The sequence below is a fragment of the Tetrao urogallus genome (assembly GCF_951394365.1).
Source record: "Tetrao urogallus genome assembly, chromosome: 7".
Taxonomy (NCBI): domain Eukaryota; kingdom Metazoa; phylum Chordata; class Aves; order Galliformes; family Phasianidae; genus Tetrao; species Tetrao urogallus.
The window spans coordinates 11,892,009-11,914,753 of NC_136820.1; the positions used below are offsets into that span (position 1 = coordinate 11,892,009).

The 22,745-nt window shown below is 41.9% G+C and overlaps 1 protein-coding gene across 1 annotated transcript in view; it reads right to left on the bottom strand.

Moving 5' to 3' along the window:
* Positions 1-4,738, bottom strand: part of CNOT10 (CCR4-NOT transcription complex subunit 10) — a gene marked incomplete at both ends in the record, with an annotated part of 29,415 nt that extends 24,677 nt beyond the window's left edge. The window contains 2 exons of the mRNA XM_079538486.1: positions 1,900-2,036; positions 4,597-4,738. Of these exons, the coding sequence (XP_079394612.1) occupies positions 1,900-2,036; positions 4,597-4,738 (279 nt within the window). The remainder of the gene's footprint in view (positions 1-1,899; positions 2,037-4,596) is intronic.
* Between the last annotated feature and the right edge of the window lie 18,007 nt (positions 4,739-22,745).

Below are 22,745 nucleotides of genomic sequence, written 5' to 3' on the forward strand. Positions count from 1 at the left end.
ATCATATCAAGCTTCAAGATTCTTTATTTCCTCAGTTTTCATAATCTGTCTCCATCAAATGTACATTGAGCAGCTGCTTGTCTAATTCCTGGCCCATCTTTATGTTCATCTCTCACTTCATCTTGAGAGACTGAGTTACAGTTTAGCCCCTGGATGTCTGCTTAACACAGCTTGGCAGAAGGAGGGGTTACACTCCTTTCCTAACTTTCCCAAGATAGGCTTAATTTGTGCTGCTGAATGAATTATTCAAGAATACTGCACCTGACTAATTAAAAACACGGCCAAAGTACAGTGCTCCTCTGAAAAGTGATTTAATGAAGAAATCCCTTTCTTTGACCACAGAAACAAGAAAATTAATTTTAAGGACTTCAAAATATCTCTTCTCTTTCAGTTTTTGTCTTTCCTGTGTTTGTGCAGGAGGAATTTAGTAGCATTGAGTAATGAAAGAACTCTAGACCGTCTCAACTAAGTGAAGCCTTAAATCATTCTTTGCTTTCTACTGTTCAACTCATTTACACGAATAATCATCTTCACCTCTGCCAGATCAGGGCAGTTTCCATTTACACATGTAGAATCATTTCCACACATCAACATTTCACAAGCTAAAGCCATTCTCCTGAGTACCACCATCGCTCCCCACTCTCTACTCCTTTTCTAAGGCGCTGTTCCACTGCGGTTCTCTTGAACTCCTGTTTGAGAAAAGCACTGCAGCAAAGAAACATTCTGTGGTCCTTCAGCAGAAACCCAATCCTCTGCTTCCCTAACAAAGCAGCCATTCTGTGGCTACTCTCAATAGAACCATCCCAGACATTTCACTCTGCTTTGAAAGCAGAGTTGTGGAGTTTGTGGAAAGATACTGCATGTTGTTGTCCTGCTACATTTCCACAACTCTATTAGATGATTACTGAGAAGATATAGAAGCACAGGGACTCATACAGCTCCTTTAAATCCTTTATCACAACGTTACTAGCTTTTAGCAATTGATTCTTTAGAGAGATCAGGCTTTTCCAAAGTTGACTCAGAGTACCAGCCCATTTTTAATTAACTCATCACACTGCTTTTATAGCTACTGATTTTGAGAATCAAGAGTAAATGTGCTCTTAAACACTTTGTTCAAACAAACACTGTAACAGAAAACAGTATCTGGGTTCCATCAGAAGAGGGATGGCCAATGGGGTGAGAAAGGTGATTGTTCCCCTCTGCTCTGCCCTTGTGAGGCCCCATCTGGAGTACTGTGTCCAGGTCTGGGATCCCCAGCACAGGAAAGATGTGGATCTTTAGGGGAGGGCCCAAAGAAGGACCATGAAGATGATCAGAGGGCTGTCGAACACCTGTGAGGACAGGCTGAAGGAACTGGGCTTGTTCAGCCTGGAAAAGACTGTGGGGCAGCTTTCCAATATTTAAAGGAAATTCATAAACATGAGGGAAATTAACTTTCTACAGAGGTAGACAGGACAAGGAGGAATGGATTTAAAGTAATAGAGGGGAGATTTAGATTAGATGTCTGGGGAAAGTTTTTCACTGAGGGTGGTGAGGTGCTGGAACAAGCTGCCCAGAGAGGCTGTGAATGCCCTGTCCCTGGAGGTGCTCAAAGCCAGGCTGGATGGAGCCCTGGGCAACCTGATCTGGTACTTGATCTAGCAGCTGGCAACTCTGCACGTGGCAGGAAGGTTGGAAATTGGTGATCCTTGAGGTCCCATCCAACCCAAGCCATTCTACGATACAATTCTATGATTCTACGAAAATGTACACGCCGGCTTTGTAACGCAAGCATTGATTTTAGTATCATAACTTGCTAATATATTCTCAGCCATGCTAAGAAAACCAGAAAAAAAAATGCTATAAGCTAGTTTAGCAGTTATGTGGTAGATGAGAAGTATGGGTTTGGCTGCATCTTACCAGAAAGGCTTGCAATGCACTGCTCGACAGCTCCTTCTCCTGATCAGTGATCCCTGAAGTACCCGCTCCATCATGCTTCTCAGCACCTTGGTCTGACAAAGGATGAGAGAAAAGTAAACACAACAGAAGTAATTCAGCTCAAAAAGCATTGTGCCAGTTCTCAGGACCCTCCTGCCAGCAGGAGTAGCTTCCCACGTAACTGTAACACTGTTGCTCTATTACACAACAATATTTCCAGCTACCCAACAACCCTACTGTGCTGAAAATGAATACGTTTTAGATTTCTCTTTAAAGCTGCATCAGACAGCAGGAATAGACTTTATAAACTTATAGTGAAGACCACCTATCATAAGATGAGTAAGTATCCCACTGCACTGGATTAAAACCCATGCATCCTATATGCTGCTTCCTGAGCAGCAAGCAACAGACGCTTTTAGGGAACAACATGAAAAATACAGTATAACTACAGTTGCAGTATTTTCTCTATGTTCCCTTCTAGATGAAGACCAGTACAGCATGTAGGGCTTTTTGGTTTTTTGTTTGTTTGGTTGTTTTTTTGGTTCTTTTTGTTTTTTGATGGTTTGAGCACTTATACAGTAATCTAACAAGATTTTGCTTGTCTTCAATTTCTTTGATACACTGAAAATTCAAAACCAGAACAACCAGCATCGCACCAGCCCAGCTTGTATCTGGAAACATCAGCTCTTATGCTCATATAGTGTTTTTGAAACAAAGATTACACACATGCAATGGTTTCCACTGCTGCAGATAACTAATTATCACAACAGAGGCTTTGCTTGAGCCCACATTTTGCCATGTTAATGGGTACGGTGGGCATTGCATATTCAATGTCTTTCTCTTCCCAGAATTAAAGGATGTAACGCAAACTCTGCTAACTTTGTTTTCACACCAAACGAATGAAAACACCCCTCTATGAACTCCACCACAAAACCCACTCCCCATCAGCACCAACATTCCTGAATCATCCGCTACTCCCTGGCTACAAACACATAAAATTTATTTATGAAGACGGACAGCAATAATAACCAGGCCTAGGGACATTCCTGGGGTAACATCCATGGCAGGATCAGAACAGAGTCACTAACCAGTTCCTGGGCTGTACTTCCTGCAGGGAAAACCACCATCCTGTGCAATCATACATTTCAGCAAGACTATATTTGTTGCTTGAGGCTTTCATCCTGCATCAGGATGCCCGTGAAGTTGAGATGCTAAATCTCAACCACAGCAACAGCTGTGATTTGGACAAAACTCAGCAATCCAGCACTCGGGAGGGCTGGACCCTTAGGGTGCTACAGGACTACACACACCTACTATGAAATCTGACTGCACATAATGCATTCAGCAGTGGAACCTTTTCCATAATGAGAGAGAAAACAAGCATCAAAAAAGTTCAGAAAGCTTTGACATGCCACAGTTTTCTCACAGAGAGAAAGGAAAGGAACAAGAAGCATCTCTCCTCATGCTAAACACATAATAGATCTGACTCCTTAATATTTATGGTACAGAACCCACTGACTTTCAAGGACCTTTTTAACAGCAGTGAAGAAATAAATACATTTTCCCTCCAACTATCATGCTAACAGATAAGTTATCTGCTTTACTTGCTCACCGGGCCTTCAAGATTACACCAGCACAAGGAACAACAATGCAGAGATGTGAGAATCCAAACCTCGGGAAATTTCTAATGTTCAGCCTGGCCAGGAGCTGCCCACATACACAGGTTGAGCTTTGTGTAGGGCCAGCTAAAGCTACAGTACTGGGTACTGCCTCTGTCTGCAAGCAGATCAAACAAGCAATTTGGTGCTCGTGAATCTCAAAGTAATGTCTTCAGTTAAGCAAACAATCAATGAAAGAGACTGTTAGCTGTCTAGGAAACATGCCACTTACACCCTGCATGGCATATTTCGTAGGGAAGCATCAAGGCAGGTCTACAGACTTCACTATGCCTCTATACCATATGTTTAAAGACAAAAATGAAACCTGGGACTGTTTTAAACAATGCAGGGCTGTTCTTTCTCCTACAAAGTCACTTTTATGGATGTAAACTGAAGAGTTGCATCTACTCTACAAATTACCAGAGACAGCGAATTTGTAAATATGAACTGGAAGCTCTTAAGAACAAACCCAAAGTCCAGCTAAAATAGCTGACAGCACAGCTCCTTCCTGCAACAAAATCACTTTGGCTGCTCTTCAATCCCTTTGCCCAAATATGCTTGAAACCTGTTGAAGAGCTGAATGTCCCTCTAACATACAGCAATCCTAACACTCGTGCTTAAAGGAGGACTTCAGCTGGTCTTCATGACTGAGACATCTCACCAACCAGCTACCTAAGAGCTGCCCGGTGCCAGATGCTGGAAGCACCCACTTGAACTGGGAGGAGGAAAGCACTCCTGCTCTCTTGACTGCGGGGCAAACAGGTCAACCCAGGAAACCCCTTAAAACCAGCTTGGAATTTCATCTGGAGAAGGCAGATGAGTTAGCAATAAAAGCAGCAGGTCGTAACGTTATTTCCATGGCTGGCAACGTAGGGACAGTCCAGGAGAAACACCATGTACATCACGGAGGCTTTCTGTTCTGCAGTGTGCAAGCAGGCAGCCGTTCCCACCAGAGCAGCTGCAGCGTGCTGGACAACAGGATGTGTGGGAGAGCGGTTGGAGTGGAAGGCAGGGAGAGCACAGGATTGCAGCCTGGGAAGGGAGACGGCCTGCCCGCCGGCCTGCTGCTGCAGCACCAGCTGGCACCTCTCCCACACTCGCAGGCCGGTTGATGCCCGGAGCGCCGCAGCTATTCTCCTCACACCTGTTAGCTGCACCTTCATGGGCCGCAGCCCCCAGGCCCTCTCGTTCCCAGGCCCTGTACATCCCGCACAAGCCGTGCTACTGAGCATTTCACTGCACACATCTGCGGAGCACTTTATTTCCCGAAGCAGGGGATAATCGCTTCTGGGACGGAGAAGAGCCTCCCACACGGCTCCGGCAGCCGCCGCTCGCCCCTTCCGGCCAGGCCGAAGGGGACGGGACCGAGGCGGGCAGACCGCGGGCTCAGCCGGTCGCACGGCCGCCCGCCCGCCGGGCGCTACTTCCTCGGCGGAAGGACACGCGGCAGCAGCACGCCCCTCGCCTTCCGTGCCGGCACTCACCGCCCCAGCGCGAGAGCGTATCCCTCCGCCCGGGCCCGCGGCCGTTCTCCCCGCTCACCCGCAGCCTTGTCCGCCGCCATCTCTGCCGCCGTCGCCGTGCGATCCGAGCGCGCCAAGCGGGACGAGGCCCTCTCCTGCTCCGCCGAGCGCCACCCGCTCCTCCACCGAGTGCCGCGCCGCCTGCGGGACTACTTTTCCGCCAGTCTCCTCCGCGCCGCTCCGTCCCTATTCGCTCGCCGCTTCCGGGTTGCCGGCGCCCGCCGACGTGCGGCCGTTGCTGGGGACCGCGTCTGACGTCATGACGCCGCCGCGCTCCCCCCCGGGAGGGGCGCCGTGCGCATGCGCCTCGCCGCCTCGCCGCGTCCCCGGGCTGCCATGTTGCTGGGCTCACCCGGCGCCTGGGAGTGCCGGGCTGGCGGGGATCTCGCGCTGGAAGGGGATTTTCCCTTCAGAAGCCGGTATCGAACCGCTCGACTTTGCTAGGACCATTGTAGGCTCAGCAGTCCTGACCGCAGCCTGGAAGAGGGCCTGAGGAGCCTGGCTGCCGAGGGCAGTTGGCGTCGGTTCCCTTCTGAGAATGTGAGTTCCCGTCAGTGGGCTCCCCGTGCGGCACCATCACACCGCAGTTCCATCACACTGCACTTCCTGTCAGATGTTGCCTTTAGGACTTTGCCGTCTGTTAACATAGCAATACTTTTTTGTGTTGTGTATCCGGGTCTGGTTCTCCAGGACTTCCCCTCCTTCCTCATTTACATTGAGTCACTTTACTGCTCGTAACTATAAGTGCAGATATACCCAATTCTGATCACTAGATTCTACCATATATGATTTTGACATTGTTGCCAGCTGTCAACATTTGCTAAGACAGAGCAGGCAGTCTAAAGCAAACCACCTCTTACGTGCCTGTTGAACATTCAATAAGGATTTCAGGATGAAATTTATCCTTGGGGGAGTGGACAACAGAACCAGTTTAGTGGAAGAATTTCCTGCCAGAATCACAGAATCACTAACATTGGACAGACCACTAAGATCAGCTAGTGCAAGTGCCAGCCCATCCCTGCCATGCCCACTGACCACATCCATCAATGCCACAACCTGAGGCCGTTCCCACTCATCCTATTGCTGTTACTTGGGAGCAGAGGCCGACCCCCACCTCACCACAGCCTCCTTTCAGGCAGCTGTAAAGAGCGATCAGGTCTCTCCTGAACCTCCTCCAGACTGAACAATCCCAGCTCCCTCAGCTGCTCCCCATAAGACTTGTGCTCCAGATCCCTCACAGCTTTGTTGCCCATCTCTGGACACACTCCAGGGCCTTGATGTCCTTCTTGCAGTGAGGGACCCAAAACTGAACACAGCATTCAAGGTGCAGCCTCACCAGCTCACCAGCTGCTCTATTCCTGACACAGGCATCCAGCTGCTCTGTTTTCCCTAATGCTACTCTCTGACACAATGCAGAGGGAGGTTTGTAAGGAAAAGTGATACTTTGTTTAACAAAGGGATAGAGTTAGAAAGAATTTAACGTGCATACAACTCCAGGGGCTCTGAATGCCTTCAAACCATGAGAGCTTTTTATGAGCCTGTGTAAAATGACACATTTTTGACAACACTAGTTGAAGAATTTCAAGAGTACAGTGATTTTCTTTTTATAATTCTGAATACTCCAACCTGTGCTTAATGACTTCTATTAATGACAACACCTACAGTTCCTCTTCAGTTTACCTGGATTGTCAGGCTTTCTTTTGGACATATATGCATATATGTGAGAAAATCCTACAGTCCTTAAACACAAATACTTTATTTCAAGCCTCTGAATTTGTTGTATTTCTTTTGTGAGAAACAGCTGCTGGCCCAGGCTGTCAGCCCATGTTTTTGTTAAGAACATCTGCCAATAAAGTTGTAACAGCCAGCCCTCCTAATGTGTGTATGTATTTACTAGTGTTATTAATGATTTATGCTGGTATGTTTGATAAGCAATAGAGCCTATAAAAGTAAAAGCACTTTGCTTGCCAGTATAACTGTATTCTGACTGTCTTTTACCGAAGCCATAAAGCTGCCCCAAATCCACACCAACAGCAGGAATGTCTGATGTGGAGAGAGGCTCCAGCCTCTCTTTAGATTGGGTACAGTGTTTTTGCCAGTGCTAAAACAGCCTGGTAGTTACAGAGCGTTTTGCACTGACACAGAGAGGCACCACTGTGAATTTACTGCTCCCTGCTATACTTTTGCTTTGACAGTCCTGTCAGAGCTCATTCAGCCTGAAGTATGGCAGCACCGGTACCCAGCTTTGCATCTCTTCTCCATCATGACATCAGGAGGACAGTCATGTAGTTTACTTCATCCCTCATGCTGTCAATGTACTGCAGGATACTTACAGCATCTCGAGGGATACATACAGCAATCGTTTGTCACGTCTGTGGCTTATGTTTCCAAAATGAAAATGTTTATCCCCTTTCTTGTCTAGTTTCCCCCTTTCCCCCTCTCTCCCCCCCCCCCATTTGTTGGTTTTTTTTTTTTTTCCCTCCAGTATGGATTATTTAAAAACAGGAACTTGTCATGAATAATTTTTTTTTTCCTCCTTCTTATTACTAATCAAATCTTATGAAGAGGCCTGCCCTTTGTGCAGTCCAAGCATACAGTCATGCGATCAAAAATGTTGTTGATATTTTTTCTTGAAAAATTAATATAGCAATAACATCAGTACCTTCCTCCAAGGATGAGGGAGAGAAGTTCTTGAGTACACAGATGTACAGTTTGCATTATTCTGCCTGAGGATCTCGGCAAGTGAGCAGACAGTAGAACATGCATCTGGTTCCAGCAAGGCAGGTACGCCACCTGCTGAAGAAGATACAGAATAAGATCAAATGTCCTTTGAGAGAATAAAAAGTGTGTTAAAAATAATTATATATATATTTATGATATATATATGATATATACATATATAATATTATATATATGTGATATATATATAATATATATATATTATATTTTATATGTATATATATATATTTAAAACTCCCATTTTGGAGTTTTCATTTTTCAGGAAAGAAATAATCACAGTTCATTCAAGGCTTTCTTTAAGTCCTTGCATACTCAAAACCAGTAAGACTGCAATCCTGTCCCCAGCCTTGCAGCAGCAGATAACATCCCTGCTGATCACATACAAGCAAAACCTGGCTCACAGGGGAGAAAATCAGGATCTACAACATCCTCCATCACTGCCAGGCTTCAAAGAAAGGTAAGAGTAGAGCCAGCTCCAAAGGGAACTGTAAAAACTACAGTTCTTTGGCCATATACAACAGTATAGAAATCTTGGCAGCATTTTATTTGTCTTGCCAAGTTCCAAATTACAGGTGATTGGGTTAACACCTGTCCTGCTACTAATAGGACTTCGTATCTCTTGCCCCTCTAAACCTTAGAGGCGTCCAACCCCTAGGTGGCACTATGCAATAAAACAAAGCATGTTCCAGGACTGCATTTCCCCCTGCAGATGGAGTTCTTATTTAAAATGTAAAGTGTGTAAATGTAAGTACATTGAATGCAGTTATTAGTCTCAGCTTGGTAATCCTCTTTTTCTGAATTTGTCCATCAAAGCCAATAAAATATATCTTTTTTCAATACAGTATTTGCACCTTCAGAGTACTATGGAATATATTTACCTGGAAAATGATGGTGTACTGCAGACTTGCCATTTTTATTCTGTCTGCAGGCATGTAACAAACCAGGATGGGCTGTGTCTACTTTAGCAACTCACTTGGAGCAACAGGAGCAGGCTTGATGGCTGTAAGAAGCTGTGCTGAGGTCCTTCACACCCCTGGCACACTCACACATGTTGGTTTAGGCCAGGTGGGAACTGGCCCAGTACCATTACACATTTTGGAACTTCGTGGGGCAAAGTCCTCACACCAGACATCCCCAGCTGTGGGACTGCTGGGAAGCAGCATGTTCTGCTCGGATCTGCCTCACGCAGGTCTGTTCCACACCAGGCTCCAATGTTCTCGCAGGTAGAAGCCAGCTAACTTTTTTCACTCCTGCTATCTGTGACAGACACCAGGGTATTATTTCTGCTTCTGCTCCTTGCTGACACTGGAACTTGCAATGGTGGTGCTGTGAGGGAGGAATGGTGGATTCAGCCTGCAGCCACAGCAGCAGTGCAAGACAAACACCTCGAGCAAGGCCTTCCGACACCTTCTTCAACAGACACAAGGAGAGGCAGGACATCTTTCCAGCAACATTTACCATGTGGATGAAGGGCCTGGGAGATGAGCTGAGGCAGATGGGGCTTCACCATTGCTGGGGCTGTGATGGAGCAGGGGGTACAGAGCTCCTGGGAGCCAGGATACCATGGGGAAACAGATCAATGGAATTGGAGGCAGTTAGAGAGCTGGTGCCACCACAGCTTCAATACACTTCCGTGATTCCCCTTTTGAAAAGATGTTCTCATTTTTTTTCCTTCAAAGCATACAGCACCCGGTAATTAATTCCCCTGTGGCATCACCTAACTCCTCTACTTCATATATATCTGCTCTGATTCTGCTTGCTTATGGTACTGTTACATGTTTTCTCTCCACCTGTCTTTCATGATAGCTTCACAGTCTTTTTCTATTAATGGATTTAAATCTTGGGACCAGCTGAACTGTGTTACGTTCTCTGACTTTTCTGTGATAAAGAACACATATTTTTATAGAATTCCACAACTTTTCCCCTTTCTGGTGTCATCCAGAAGAAATCTGTGCATCCAGTTAGAATTCTCTAAAAATCAATGTGGTCAAGGAAGGGAAACTGTGAAGAGATCACCCTGCATTCTGGGTTCTTCACTTTCCTGTAGAGAAGGCTAGCCTAGAGCTGGTGAAAGTTTGATGTCCACTTCAAGCCTCAAATTGACAGAAGAGACTTTATTTCAACAGAAGGATTCTGAACCAAACTGATTTGTTCACCACAGTAAGATGTCTGCTTGACGTATGTGTTTAGGTCCAACACATCTAGCACTGCTCTATGCCCTTCCACATCACAGAGCACTTTGACCTCAAGATGTAGAAAGAAAATATGCTCTGTGTTGACTCTGAGGCTTGGAGCAAACATTGGCTCTTCAGTCCAGCCTTAAGCACTCATCCTATGCCAGCATAAGCTAACATACGGACTGCAGGAAGCCCAACACTCAATGCCCTTGTATTGCAAACATTAGGAAGCTGGTGTTTGGTGAGAAATTGTTATGTGTCCAAGCAGAAAAAAATCTATACATCAGAAAAGATATGTAAATTCTTACTAATTGCATGTTTTTCATAGTTATTATTCTCAGCATTTCTCCAGATAGCAGGAAGTGATGGTTTCTTTCCTGAGACATTCCAGGCAGTTCTTTTTCTCTTTAAAGGTACAAACGAAGCATTTTGCTGATTAACACTATGATTTGTTGAAAAAGCAAAGAATGGGTTCAATACAGTTCTTGTACATTGACATAGTGCAGTAATCCTTTGTGTATGTTCTCATTGTGCTTCCTTTTATTTTAAAGTTTTCCGGGATTTAAGTTAATGTGAAGTATTTTTATCTTCCAAAGCTTTTATAAACTGAAGAATGTAAGGCTGAGTATACTTCATATTCACATAGTTTTCCTAAGGATCTTGGACTGCTTCGGTGGATTTATCTTTTGAAGAGACAATACAAGGTTTGTTTATCCATTCTTTGCCTAAAATAGCAGGTCTCTGTGCAACTCACATCTCGGTGCTTTCCTACTGCACATCTGCACATCACATGAATGAAGATACCCATTTTTTTGTCGTGAAAACCAACAGGAAACACACTGTTGGCAGCTCCCCTGGTCCTCTGATTAAACTCTCTGTAAGACAGTAAGGCTCAGGCTGCTTCCAGTTCAAAATGAAACTTTGGGATTTGATGATATGCTATTAAATACAAAGGCTTTATATTTTTCAGATTAGATTTTAACTTGCTGAGTAAATTAATTAACAATGAATAATCAAAAATGGATTAAATTTAGCTTCCAAGTAAAATATTGTATAGGACCCTGAATAAATTCAGGACTAAAGTCTCAGTCCATATAATTATTTATTTACTTATTAAGATTAATGCAAGTTTTATTTTATTTCAACAGTTCACATCAGTCTTTTGGGTTCCAGATATATTTGTCTATAGTAGAAATCTCTGAAAACTGTTTTACCTTCTTCCACTCAGTCCTTTCTGCCAAATCCAAGTCACTTCAAATGAATGTGGCGTTAAAGGAAGGAAGAAAGAACATAATGAGAATGGAAAAATGGTCCAAAATGTTAAAAGGATGGAAAGCTATTTAAAGAACAAAACAGTCTCAGGAGCTGGGGAATCTCTGTGGACTGACATATGGAAGTCGTATGTCAGCATATGCCTGCATTGCACATACAGTCTGTATCCAGACTAAATTTTATTTTTGCTAAATTTTATTTGTGTCCAAAGTTGTAGCAAGAAGATCAGGTTTCAATGCAACTAGGAAAATGTCAAAGCATGACAAAATGTTTGATTTTTAATTATCTGTAGAAGCCATTTTGAGCATGATTTTTTTTCCTTGCTCTTTTTTGAGACCTCTGAGACAATCCTGACCACTAAAACAAATGTACCCATTTCACCCCATGTTAAATTCTCAGTGTCAGGGAAGATGGGACCAACAGCATAATTAGCCAGGAATTAGGAATCAGGCACTACAGTGCTGCAGAATATGGGAGGTGTTGACTCTTTTTGGCCTCTATGCGGGAATAAAACTCAGAGGAAAACATTCAAAAGATGCAGTGCATACAAAACATGTACCCTATGGGCAAGAAACACAGAATTAGGACACAGGGAAAACAATTTCAGCTTCCTATTCCAAATCTAATATAATAACCTAATCACTGCGTTGCTGTATTGTTTCTTATTTCCAGACCAGAAATCCCATTTTAAGTCTGAAAAATCTTCCTTTGGAAAAAAAAATTGCTGAAATGAATGTAATTTAAATTTCAATCAAATAGAAATATAAGAAAAATGGTGGGAAATTTCCAGTGCAACTCAGCTGCAGAGTGGCTGCAAGATGTGAGCTAACCCTGGTTAGCACACTGCTTCCAAAAGAAAGATCCCTTCTGACATCCCAAAGTTGAAGTAGCTCTGTGTGACAGTTTTAGGGCCCGTATTGTTGCTGATGAACCATATGTTTGACTATTCTGGCAACTGCAAAACTAGGTTATGATGCGCTGCAAATATCAACAGTCAACAGTAATAATAGTGAATGTTTCATTATACTTGATGGGTCTTCATTATTTGTTACATTACTCAATTGTATATGGGAAAAGAGCATTTTAGTTGAGCATGCTACGTGACTATGAATTAGGTTTGAGTGAGAAAGCTGCAGAACTTCCAAGTGTAATACAGCATTAACTGATTTACATAAAGGAATTAAATGCTCTATGTAGTTTACTTCTATGCAGAAACAATGAAGGAAGTCAGGGAATGGATTCTTGTCTCAGATAAAATCCAAAGGAATCTGGCCAGCATCAAAGGAGTATCACCAGACTGACACTGCTACAGTCAAGATGAAAAATTCACTGATGTTTTTAAATCTCAGCCAGGAATGACTACAGCGGATCAGTGGCTCAGTTTCACTAAATGTGACAAAATTACAACAGCTAGAATAAGGAAAGCTGCATTTAACGTGCATAGACTCTGGGATTAGACAGTTGCCAGAATTTCACCAGAATTTCTGCCGGAAGATTGCTGCACCAAAACGAGGGTACTGCCAGACATGTGGTGGCAGCAAGGAGAGGCTGTGTGATGTTTGCTATGGTTTCTGCTTCACTGCATTGCCTTGCAATGACATTAGCACACATTTTATATTCAGTGAGGGGAATGCTACTTAGAAACACTGAAGAGATGAGATCTGACACTTGAAAATGCTACAGTGCTTGTGATCTCGCCAGGCTATAAGTTGGTCCTCTTGGATGCAGAAAATTCAGGTGCCTGGAGTGGTTTTGCTCTGTCCAGCTGGTGTCCTACCATCTCCAGTACAATCTGAAATACAAAGCTGCTTCCAGACTTCTTACTGACTTGACTTTACTGGCCTTGTCAGAGCTAATTGGATTTGTGACATGGTCAGATGTTTATTTCTTGATTCTGTTGTCCCTCGCCTTACAGGACACAATACGTCAGGAGGAACCACAGTACATCTAGTGAATACTAGAAGTGTACAGATACAAAAATAAAGGCGTACAGAAGAGACATATGGACATGCCACAAGCCTTCTTAGGAAAAAAAAATTAGGAAATATGATTAAAATTTGTATTTTATTCTAATCCTTCCTAATATTTCCAATTAGTTCTCTGATTTGTCAAGATAATTAGAGCATTTATGAATACATCCATGACTCTCTAGACAGCCTAATAACACACTTGTTCATTTGGTCAGGCATGAATGCCCAAATAAGTATTACTGTCAATTAATGCTATTTTGCAGAAGACAAATATATCACAGGAATATGACATTATACTTTCAGTAATTTCTCTTAATTTATTAAGTATGAAGCAAACCTATACTGTTTATTAAAGTCACAGCCTACAGTCATAATTTTAGTATTTCTTTCTTTGTGCAACAACATTTATGCTTTGTATAGGAGATGACACTTAGTCTCAGGCTATAAAACAGCTCTTATGTAATTCACTTTAAAAACCTTTATTACACCTAGCAATATTTACTGTAAACTTCTTAAAGCATAATGAAAAGCAGGCATCCATAACTGCAATAAACACGCAGGACTGAAAACAAAAGCCCAGACAAAGAGGACCTCATTTATATCTATCACAAACATCATGAAACTGGGGGAAGATTCACTAGGAAGTATTTATTCTGAAATGCAGTCCATCTGATTATAGACATTTTGGCTAGTGAGAGGTTGTATACGTTGCCTTTGAGAATGGATAAATACATATGGGTACGTACATGATATCAAGAGCAAGAAGAGAGAGAGACAAACTAAAGAAGCACTTACGCCCATGCTTAACTTTAAGTTTGTATCTCAATCTTTGCAAAGTCAACAGCTATGCAGTTGGAGCTATGCCGGCGTGTAGCTGAAAATACAACTGTCATGATAATCTGCTACATTATTTAGTCTGCAGGCAGAGAGCAACCATACAACTACTTTTAGTCTGTAAATGTTAGAGGCATGTAGGTTTGTGAGAAACATATTAGCAACATTTTGATACTGATGAGTGCAAAATGAACTAGATCGATAAGAAGCAGCTTGTTCATTCAGTAAGAATCAGCTAGCATGATTTATCTTTACTTTGTTCTGATTTTGTTATTAGCATAGCTCCAATGTTTCCAATACACATAAGGCTGGCATAGCACAGATACAAATCAATTGAATTTGGTTTGAAAGCATCTGCTAAGTGCATAACAAGGTCAGCCCTCTCCAATCCACCATATTACATTAGCTGAGAAACAGAAGGGCTAATAATATCTTTTTCAAATTACAGTGCTTCCAACCTTCATACTGTATTGCTTATATAGGATTAGCCATTGGCCCAGCCTGTGAAGGCAGGCTTTGATTCTTCAGCTCTTTAATGTGGATAACATTGTAAAAGCAAAAAGATTATTCACCTACATCCCAAACCCATTATTCTACCTGATGACTAACTTCAGGAAAGGAGATATGCTAACTCTAAGGACAAGCCAAGAAGTAAATTATTACCAAACTGGAGTATCATTATTTCTACTTCACAGATTAATTATATGAAGCATCACTTATCTTATGGTCTAGTATATTATGTTAATCAAAATTCTTTATTACATTTCTTTGAGGGTAATTATAAAATATTTATCGCCTCCAGACAACGATCTTTAAAAATATTTTCTTTATCACACTTGCTTTGCAACATTAATTTTGTGTCTCTTTCAATATCATTGTTTAGATTCAATACAATGGAGAGGCTTTTATATTTATATGGCATCTGGTAGCACTCTACACATATTATCTGGAGCAGAAGAAAGTTCTTCTCCAACCAGCCCTACTACTATGGAATTAATCTACTTGTGGAGCAAGCTCTTTTAAGAAAGGCATACTTTCTAACACTTCAATGTAGCAAGCCATTAAAGGAAAAATAGAAAAAAAAGAAAGCAAAACTGTTCTGTGTCATTTTATTACAATCCTGGTGTAGCAATGGTTAGTGCTTTTATACAAGCATGAAGAGGTACAGCCCCAATTTCCCTAGCACTGTGCTGTACTATTAAATTATCCTGTTCTTTCAAATACAAAAATCATCCTGACTGAGAAAGGGATGTCCGCTGATAAAAGAATTTCTCAGAAAACTACTAGAAGCTGGCACAAGGTAAGACATTTCCAGATTTGAAAGCTCCTTGGCCCAGCAGCGTGCCTGGAGGCTGTGTGTGCAGAACAGCACATCACATCATCCTTTGGGGGCCCTTTGGGTGGTACTCTGGGTGGGAGGCAGTCCCTCTGGCCTCCTGCCACGCAGCCGCAGCCTGGCAGTGCTGCTGTCCCTGGCATGGAGGCAGCTGCAGTGTTTGGGAGGACAGACAGCCTGCCAGGCAGATGGGCAGGAAGTTGGCAGGGAACCAGTAAGCTTCTGATGGAAGTCTGACAGGCTTGGGTTCCACAGCGTTTCTTATTTAAACCATGGAAATGAGTGTTTCTATTCATACTACAGTACCAAATAATTATATTAGCAAGTGCATTCTATAAAAGTCAATTTTCTCGCTCCACACTGAGTAAAATTTAATCAAGTTCAAATAAAAATACGTATTAAGGAACAAAAACCTAATTAGAAAAACTGGCATCGAAATAGGTAGAACCACACAATCTACCTGATAGCTCAGTTGTTGACAGCTGTTGCCTGTATAGTGCAGTAGTGAGCACTGTAGCAATTCTGCAGCTACTCTGAAGAGACACTGACAAAATCCCACAAGCAAAGTATTTGCTTACCATGGCACTTCTGCAGGAAGGCAAAGGCCATTGGCAGACAATGACAGCAAAAATTGACTAAAAATGTTATCATAGACTCATTAAGTTTGGAAAAGCCCTCTCAGATCACGTAGTCCAACTGCCAACCCACCCCCCCATGCCTGCTGACCACGTCCCTCAGTGCCACATCCACACGGTTCTTCAACACCTCCAGAGTTGGTGACTGCTCCACCTCCCTGGGCAGCCTGTGCCACTGCCTCACTGCTCTTTCTCAGAAGAAATTCTTCCTCATATCCAACCTGAACCTCCTCTGGTGCAACTTGAAACCATTACTTCTCATTCTCATTATCACTCTCCCAAGCTTTGTTGATATCACTCTGCTAGAAGGAGTTGAAAGAATATGATCTGACTCAGTTTAGTGTGAAGTTGCCTCAATACAAACTTTATTGAGTCTCCAGAAGTATTTTAGACAAGAAGAAACATATACTAATTTTTATGGGTTTATACTGCTTATTGAGTCTGAGCTAGATCCTTGTAGCAGTACAAGACATCAGAGGGAAAATATGTGACAAAAGACAATGATGTGAGCCATACTGTAATGGCAAGAGATCTTAGGGATCTAATGTTAGCACAATGGAGAAAGTGTCTTGGTTTAAGAACGTGACTCACTCTCTCTTTGGTAGGAATGCTTAAACTTAAGCAGATAGCAGGCTGGCAATTTTTTCAAGAGCAAGTTCTATCTCTCACCACAGATGAGCATGTCTTATTTCATTTTGGCAACTAAAGGTGCTTCCACTCCTATCTGAGTTAAAACTTTTAACAGTTTGAGTTCAACATTTTTGAAATAGAGAAATCTCACCTTCTGTGAAAAGCAGCCTTTTATTTTGTTGGTGTATACATACCAAGTCAAGTTGAGGAGCTGTTTGGCTTATGTGTCTCTGTTGTTTCACAGTGGTTCCAGGGGATGAAGAAAAGGATATCTGATGACCTGAAACTAGGCCTCAAGCAGCTACCCAGGGAAACAGAACTGGCACAAACATTGCTTTCTTCTAACACTTTCCTGGAAAGCCTTGTCTCAAAGTTTCCATAGTCATATATTTCACAGTTTAACATTTCTGATTTGTGAAGAAGGCGATGGCCAACTCCTCCTCCCTGATGATCCATGGGAATAACAGGACATAGAGGCAGACTGTACACACTGCAACGTACCGCTTTGCCATGCACTCTCTGGAGTACCAAGAGAAACTCTGCATTCCTTGCAAGTCTTCCACTTTAGTGGATTCTGTCTGCTTAGCTCCATTCCTAACACCTAGCAGCATCCAGAATACACTCATACTGCATTAGAATATGACAGTAACTACAAATATGAAAAAGGTCCAGATCTGAGGGCAGTGATAGCAACTAGCAAAAGTCACATTATAGACAAAAGACTGCACTGCAGTAATTTGTTAGATCACCTTGAGCAAGTCCTGGCCTTTCCTACAGAGCAGGGCACCTTTGTTTCATGCATGGGTATAAAACCGAATTTCTTTTTTTGCCTTGTATGTCCTTGCCCACTGGCATTTTTCATGAGGCAAGAAAATACAGCTTCTCTGCAGGCTGTAACAGAAAGCAACTGCTAGTTGCAGAGAGGGTTTCAAGAGTACTTGGTCAACTCAAAGCTCCCTAGAAGTTATAAGCAGCTCCAGACAGTATTTCATCTGGCAAAGCAGCAGCAAACACAGCGTAAAGTGTAGAGTAGGTCCAATTTTTAGTGTGTCAGTAGCATCAGTTTGAAGTTATTTTTAACTGCCTTGAAAGCTTAGCATCCAGATGCAGTTAATCCTTTAAAGGATTTGCAGGTATTCATAGCTTAATAAGTAAGCATACTGGATTAAGCCAATAGGAGATTGTAGCCAGACAACCAAAGAGAACTTTACATGCCAGCATTCAAATAAATTAAGTTTTTTATATACTCGTGCCTGACAATCACTCTCAACTGTCTGTATGTGCCAGAATCTCATACTGAGATGAAAATAAAAATGTTAATTAGAGACATTAAACTCAACATATGATAATTAAATCATCAAATACTAGTGAATTTCTGTTGTCTTCTTTTCCCATTACCCTGTGTGTCCTTTGAAAAGCAGAACTACACCCTGAAAAGGAATTTAAAAGGCATCTACTTATGCAATAAATAAGAAAAGAAACTAAAACAGCAAAAAATTATTTTGAGAAGAACTAAAAAAGGAAGAGACCAATTGTAATAGGTCAGATTTTAAATTGCTTGTACTTCTTTCTTCACAGAGAAATTTTCACATTAGGAAAGCATCAAGATTCACTGACGCTGTGAGAGGTGTGGGCTCTTAAATGCATTCATAAATTAAAAGTAGACAGATAAAAAAAAGACCAATTCAGATGACACAAAATTTTCAGGCTGAGGAAACCTAAAGCTGGCTGTGAAACATTTCAGAGGATGGTTCAATACTGAATGGTGATAAAATGCCAGAGGCCATTCAGTGTCAATAACTATAACACAAGAAGGGAGGAGGGGAAAACACAGTTATATGCATATACATGTGGTGTTAGTCAGCATCACCAGAAAAGAAACCCAGAAATGTTTCAGTGCTTAAAAAGGCAAACAGCAATTTAGGAATTATTAAAAAGAAGAGGCTACAGCCTCGTTATAAATAATATATGCAGTTTGGGCCCTTCCATTATCACAAAAGCTATCGTAGAATTAGAAAAATATCTCAGAAGGAACGTAACAAAGATGTATTATACCATGGATTTCCTGGAAAAGGTGAGCTGGGAACAATTATTCTCTAGCTTTCACAGTAAAAACATTGGAAGGCATGAATATTTGGTTGTAATAATAAACTGAGCTCATTTTCATTAGATACTGTGAAGGACAAACCACACGTGAATCAAGAAACTCTTGACTTCAGTGCTAGAACATGATGGAAAAAAATCACTGCAAGCACAATGGCCTCCTAACAATTTTAACTCATTTTACAAAATAAGAATCCACTTATTCAAACAGGATACTAGGTTAGATCAACTTTTCATCTGGTTGAATTTATTGTTGACTGCCACTTGAACAGCACTGTGGAATTCAGGGACATAGGGACAGAACGAACTCCAGAACCACTGCGATGATGCACTCTAATGCATGCAGTCATAACACTTAGCCCTTTTCAGAAGTGAACCAAATCCCCTTTAATAGCTACTCAGTCAGATGGCAGTCCCCTGCCCTTGTAGAAAATTATTTCTGATTTCTAGGCTCAGTGCATTCCTAGTCACTGTATCACTCATGATCTTTTACCAGAACTGTTCCTTAGATTAAACAGAGCTTTTATCTCACTACCGCTATATTGAAAGAAAGAAATCGTTCATTCTGTTAATATCCATTCTGCCTGGCTGATCAAGTTGAACTCTATTATGGCACACCTGTTTTACAGCACTGTAGACAATGTGAAGAAGTCCAAGAAGACTGGGACAGCCTGCCAGCATGCTCCTGGGACTAGGCAGCGTTCCTCTCAAGCTGATAAGCCCTGTCACCAAGGCAGCCAGTTTTCCTCAACATTCAACACCAAGCTATCGTCACTGTACTGATTCACTTTTGGAGCAGCTCAGTGGCAGTTAGCTCAATCATTTCTGTACCATATTTCAGCGTGTGGCATATCTACACTCCTCACCCTGTGCCACACTTCTCCAGTCCTGTGGATCATCACACTGCCTTCCTCCTCACTGCCCCTATTCTGATTTGTCCCTCTGGAATGCAGAATTTCCACAGAACAGATCCTGATTTATTCGTATATTTCAAATTCTTCATGTTTCTATATTAATCTCTGGCACATGAACTGAAAAGATTGTCTTTGCTGAGTATGAGCTGACAGCTTTGCTGGAATGCTTTGCTCTGAGTCACCAAAACAATTCTAAAGCTCAGTGACGATTTTATTATGGGAATGACATCACTTCTTATCATTTTGGAAGAAACACCTTAGTATAGCAATGGCAGACAGTGTTATCATCATCACATCATTCCTAAGAGATGTCAAATGAGAGAAGAAATGCAATTAAAGCAATGGGAAATGAAGACTGGCTCACCACCTGACAACGGTTCTATCTTTTCTAAATGTTATTTGAAAAAAACATCACCACCACCACCACAAAACAGTCTATCTTTCCCCATACAGTCCACTTTGCCATGCTAGCCAGGACATCTTTCTGTCTCTGGCTCTGTTCCACAATGCAGATTTGTTACTGTGAGTCATTCTCACTAACAGGTACTGCACAGAGGCTCTGGGAAGCCTAGCACTCATCTGAATGAGTGCTTTCCTTTCTTATTAGTTAAGGATTCCTTCAAAATTAGGAAGGACAGTGGTCTCAGAGTGGGAATGAGAGCAATTTCTTGGACAGTAGACTCCATCCGACACAAGCATGAAGGGAAGAGCAGCACAATGGCAATCTGCACAAATGTTAAGAGGATTTGAGGGCAGAAAAGGGCTCCAAAACACAGAGAAACAGGAAGAACCTTATCACAATGCAAAGATGGTATGAGAAATCCAGGATGTCACCAGCTCAGTGACTTTGTGGATGAGAAAATTAGGGACTTCCACGTGTTTTATAGACGGATAAGAATGATGAGAAGAAAAGGTTATGAAAGACAGAATGGATTTGAAGAAAGGATATACTGAAAAAATTAAAATGGAGAAGAGAATTTTAAAAAATGGTGACCTTCTGCATAAATTTCATTTTAGTTCTTGAATATAACCACATAACAAGACTGTATATTAATGATTGTTACTATGGAAGCAAGTTAAAAAATTATTGATGTCCCACAGGCAGACTACATGTATTCACCACTACATAGCCTACAAAATGTGTATTTCTAAATTTTATTTAAAAATGTTTATTATGGCTACAACTTATAGCCTTTAATATATATAATTAATTAATATAAATTAATTAATCATACAATTAATATACTTTGGAAATCTATAATGCATACCTGGAATAAGTCCACGTACCCAGAGATCTGCATTTGCTGGGCAGAGCAAATGCCCAGAGCGATCCTTCCCTGCTTCCCTTTCTACTGTCATGACAGATGTCCTACTGGCACTGCACCTGCCGTCTGTGTCCCTCACACATTGAAGAAGTGACTGAGTAAGAGGAAACAGCCTGCAGAAAGTCCTACTTTCATGCTTATTTTGCATTGCTACAATATGTCTACCATCAGAGGGGTTTCGCTTGATTTAGCTCAGGAGAAGAATCAACCTCACAACATATCTCAAGGTCACTGAATCCACCCACCAATGCATAAACCCCTAATGTTCCTGACTTGCATTTCAAATGTTTGTTCAAAGGCAAAATATTTGCTTCAGAGCATGTAGCTAAAATACTTCTACTGTATTCCTACAGTGATGGGTCAGCAAGTTTTCACTGCAGTTCATCACCTCATAGGCAAATGACATTGTTTGCAAACAAGTGGGGGAAAAAAATTAACCAAACTCAGCAACATTCAGTGGGACAACTATCAGTAGATACTCTTTGACCAGAGGAAGGAAAAGGAAAGAAAGGGGGGAAATAGTGGTGGGGGTGAAAGGAAGGAAGGTTTTCTCCATCTTGGCAAGATTCTTGAGAAAATGTGAGAAATTACTTTAATAAGCCACACGATACCAGATGTCTTATTTTACTGCGTGAATAAATCCGCAGAATATTCTTGTTTGAGGCTGTGTTGTTTTTTTGAGAATGCAATGTTTGACATTAAAGCCTGAATCAATTACCCTTAAAAACAATTAAATGCTGATAAATAACATCATTTTAGAAGATCCACTAATTCTCAGCTCCGCCCCCAGATTTGCTGCCATCATACAGGGGTTAAGAACCAAACACAGCCTTCCTCTCAAGTGTAGCTTCCCTCAGAGAAGGGCAGGGAGAAGAAGCTGGCAGGTGCTGTGAAATGCACAAGGGTGGAGCATCTGCTCCTGTGTAGATTTTCCAGCCCTCCCACCCGCTACAGGGAGAGATGCATATGAAGTGTGCACACTGCTTATTTTTAGCCAGCCATGCAGAGGGCCATCACATGGCTCTGTCCCATCATTCTGTTCCTCTCAGAGATGGCTACAAACGCCTCCCACTGAGACAGGATTTTTTCCATTCGTGGTCGGTTTTTTTCCCTCTTCCTTTGTGTTACCATATATATCAAAATGTGCCTGGATGATACATCTTCTTGGTAGTCTCAGTGTAATTCTGCTAATCTGTTTAGACATAGCATCCCTCAATACAACCTAATACATTTATTCAGGATTTAAATAAACCCCCAGCCTCCTTCCACTCTGAAGAATTGGAAATATAGTTCTGCTTACTGAAAATATTCTTTTTTTTGGGGGGGGGGGGGAGAGGGGTTTTGCTTTCAAGTGAGAACTATTACTGCTACTCCTCACATCATACTAAAAACTTTAAAAAAAATCCTTAGAACTGTGAGGCAATTCTAAGACAAGTATTATTTTCTTCCCCATATGGAGTATTTTTATTTTCTATCTGAGCCCTATTTTTCTGTTGGTTATCAGATTACAGTCCATGTGCTCATATTAACCAAAGTAATCCTTTTATGCATTTCAGAGGATGAGGACTTTCACAGGCAGTTCTATTGAAAAGGACACATCATCTTCACTGAAGATATCATTCACGATTCACAGAAAGAGAAGTACAGAAAACAGTATCTTCCTCCAACACAGAACACACTGCTCAGCTTTAATAGCAGCCCATCACCCAGGA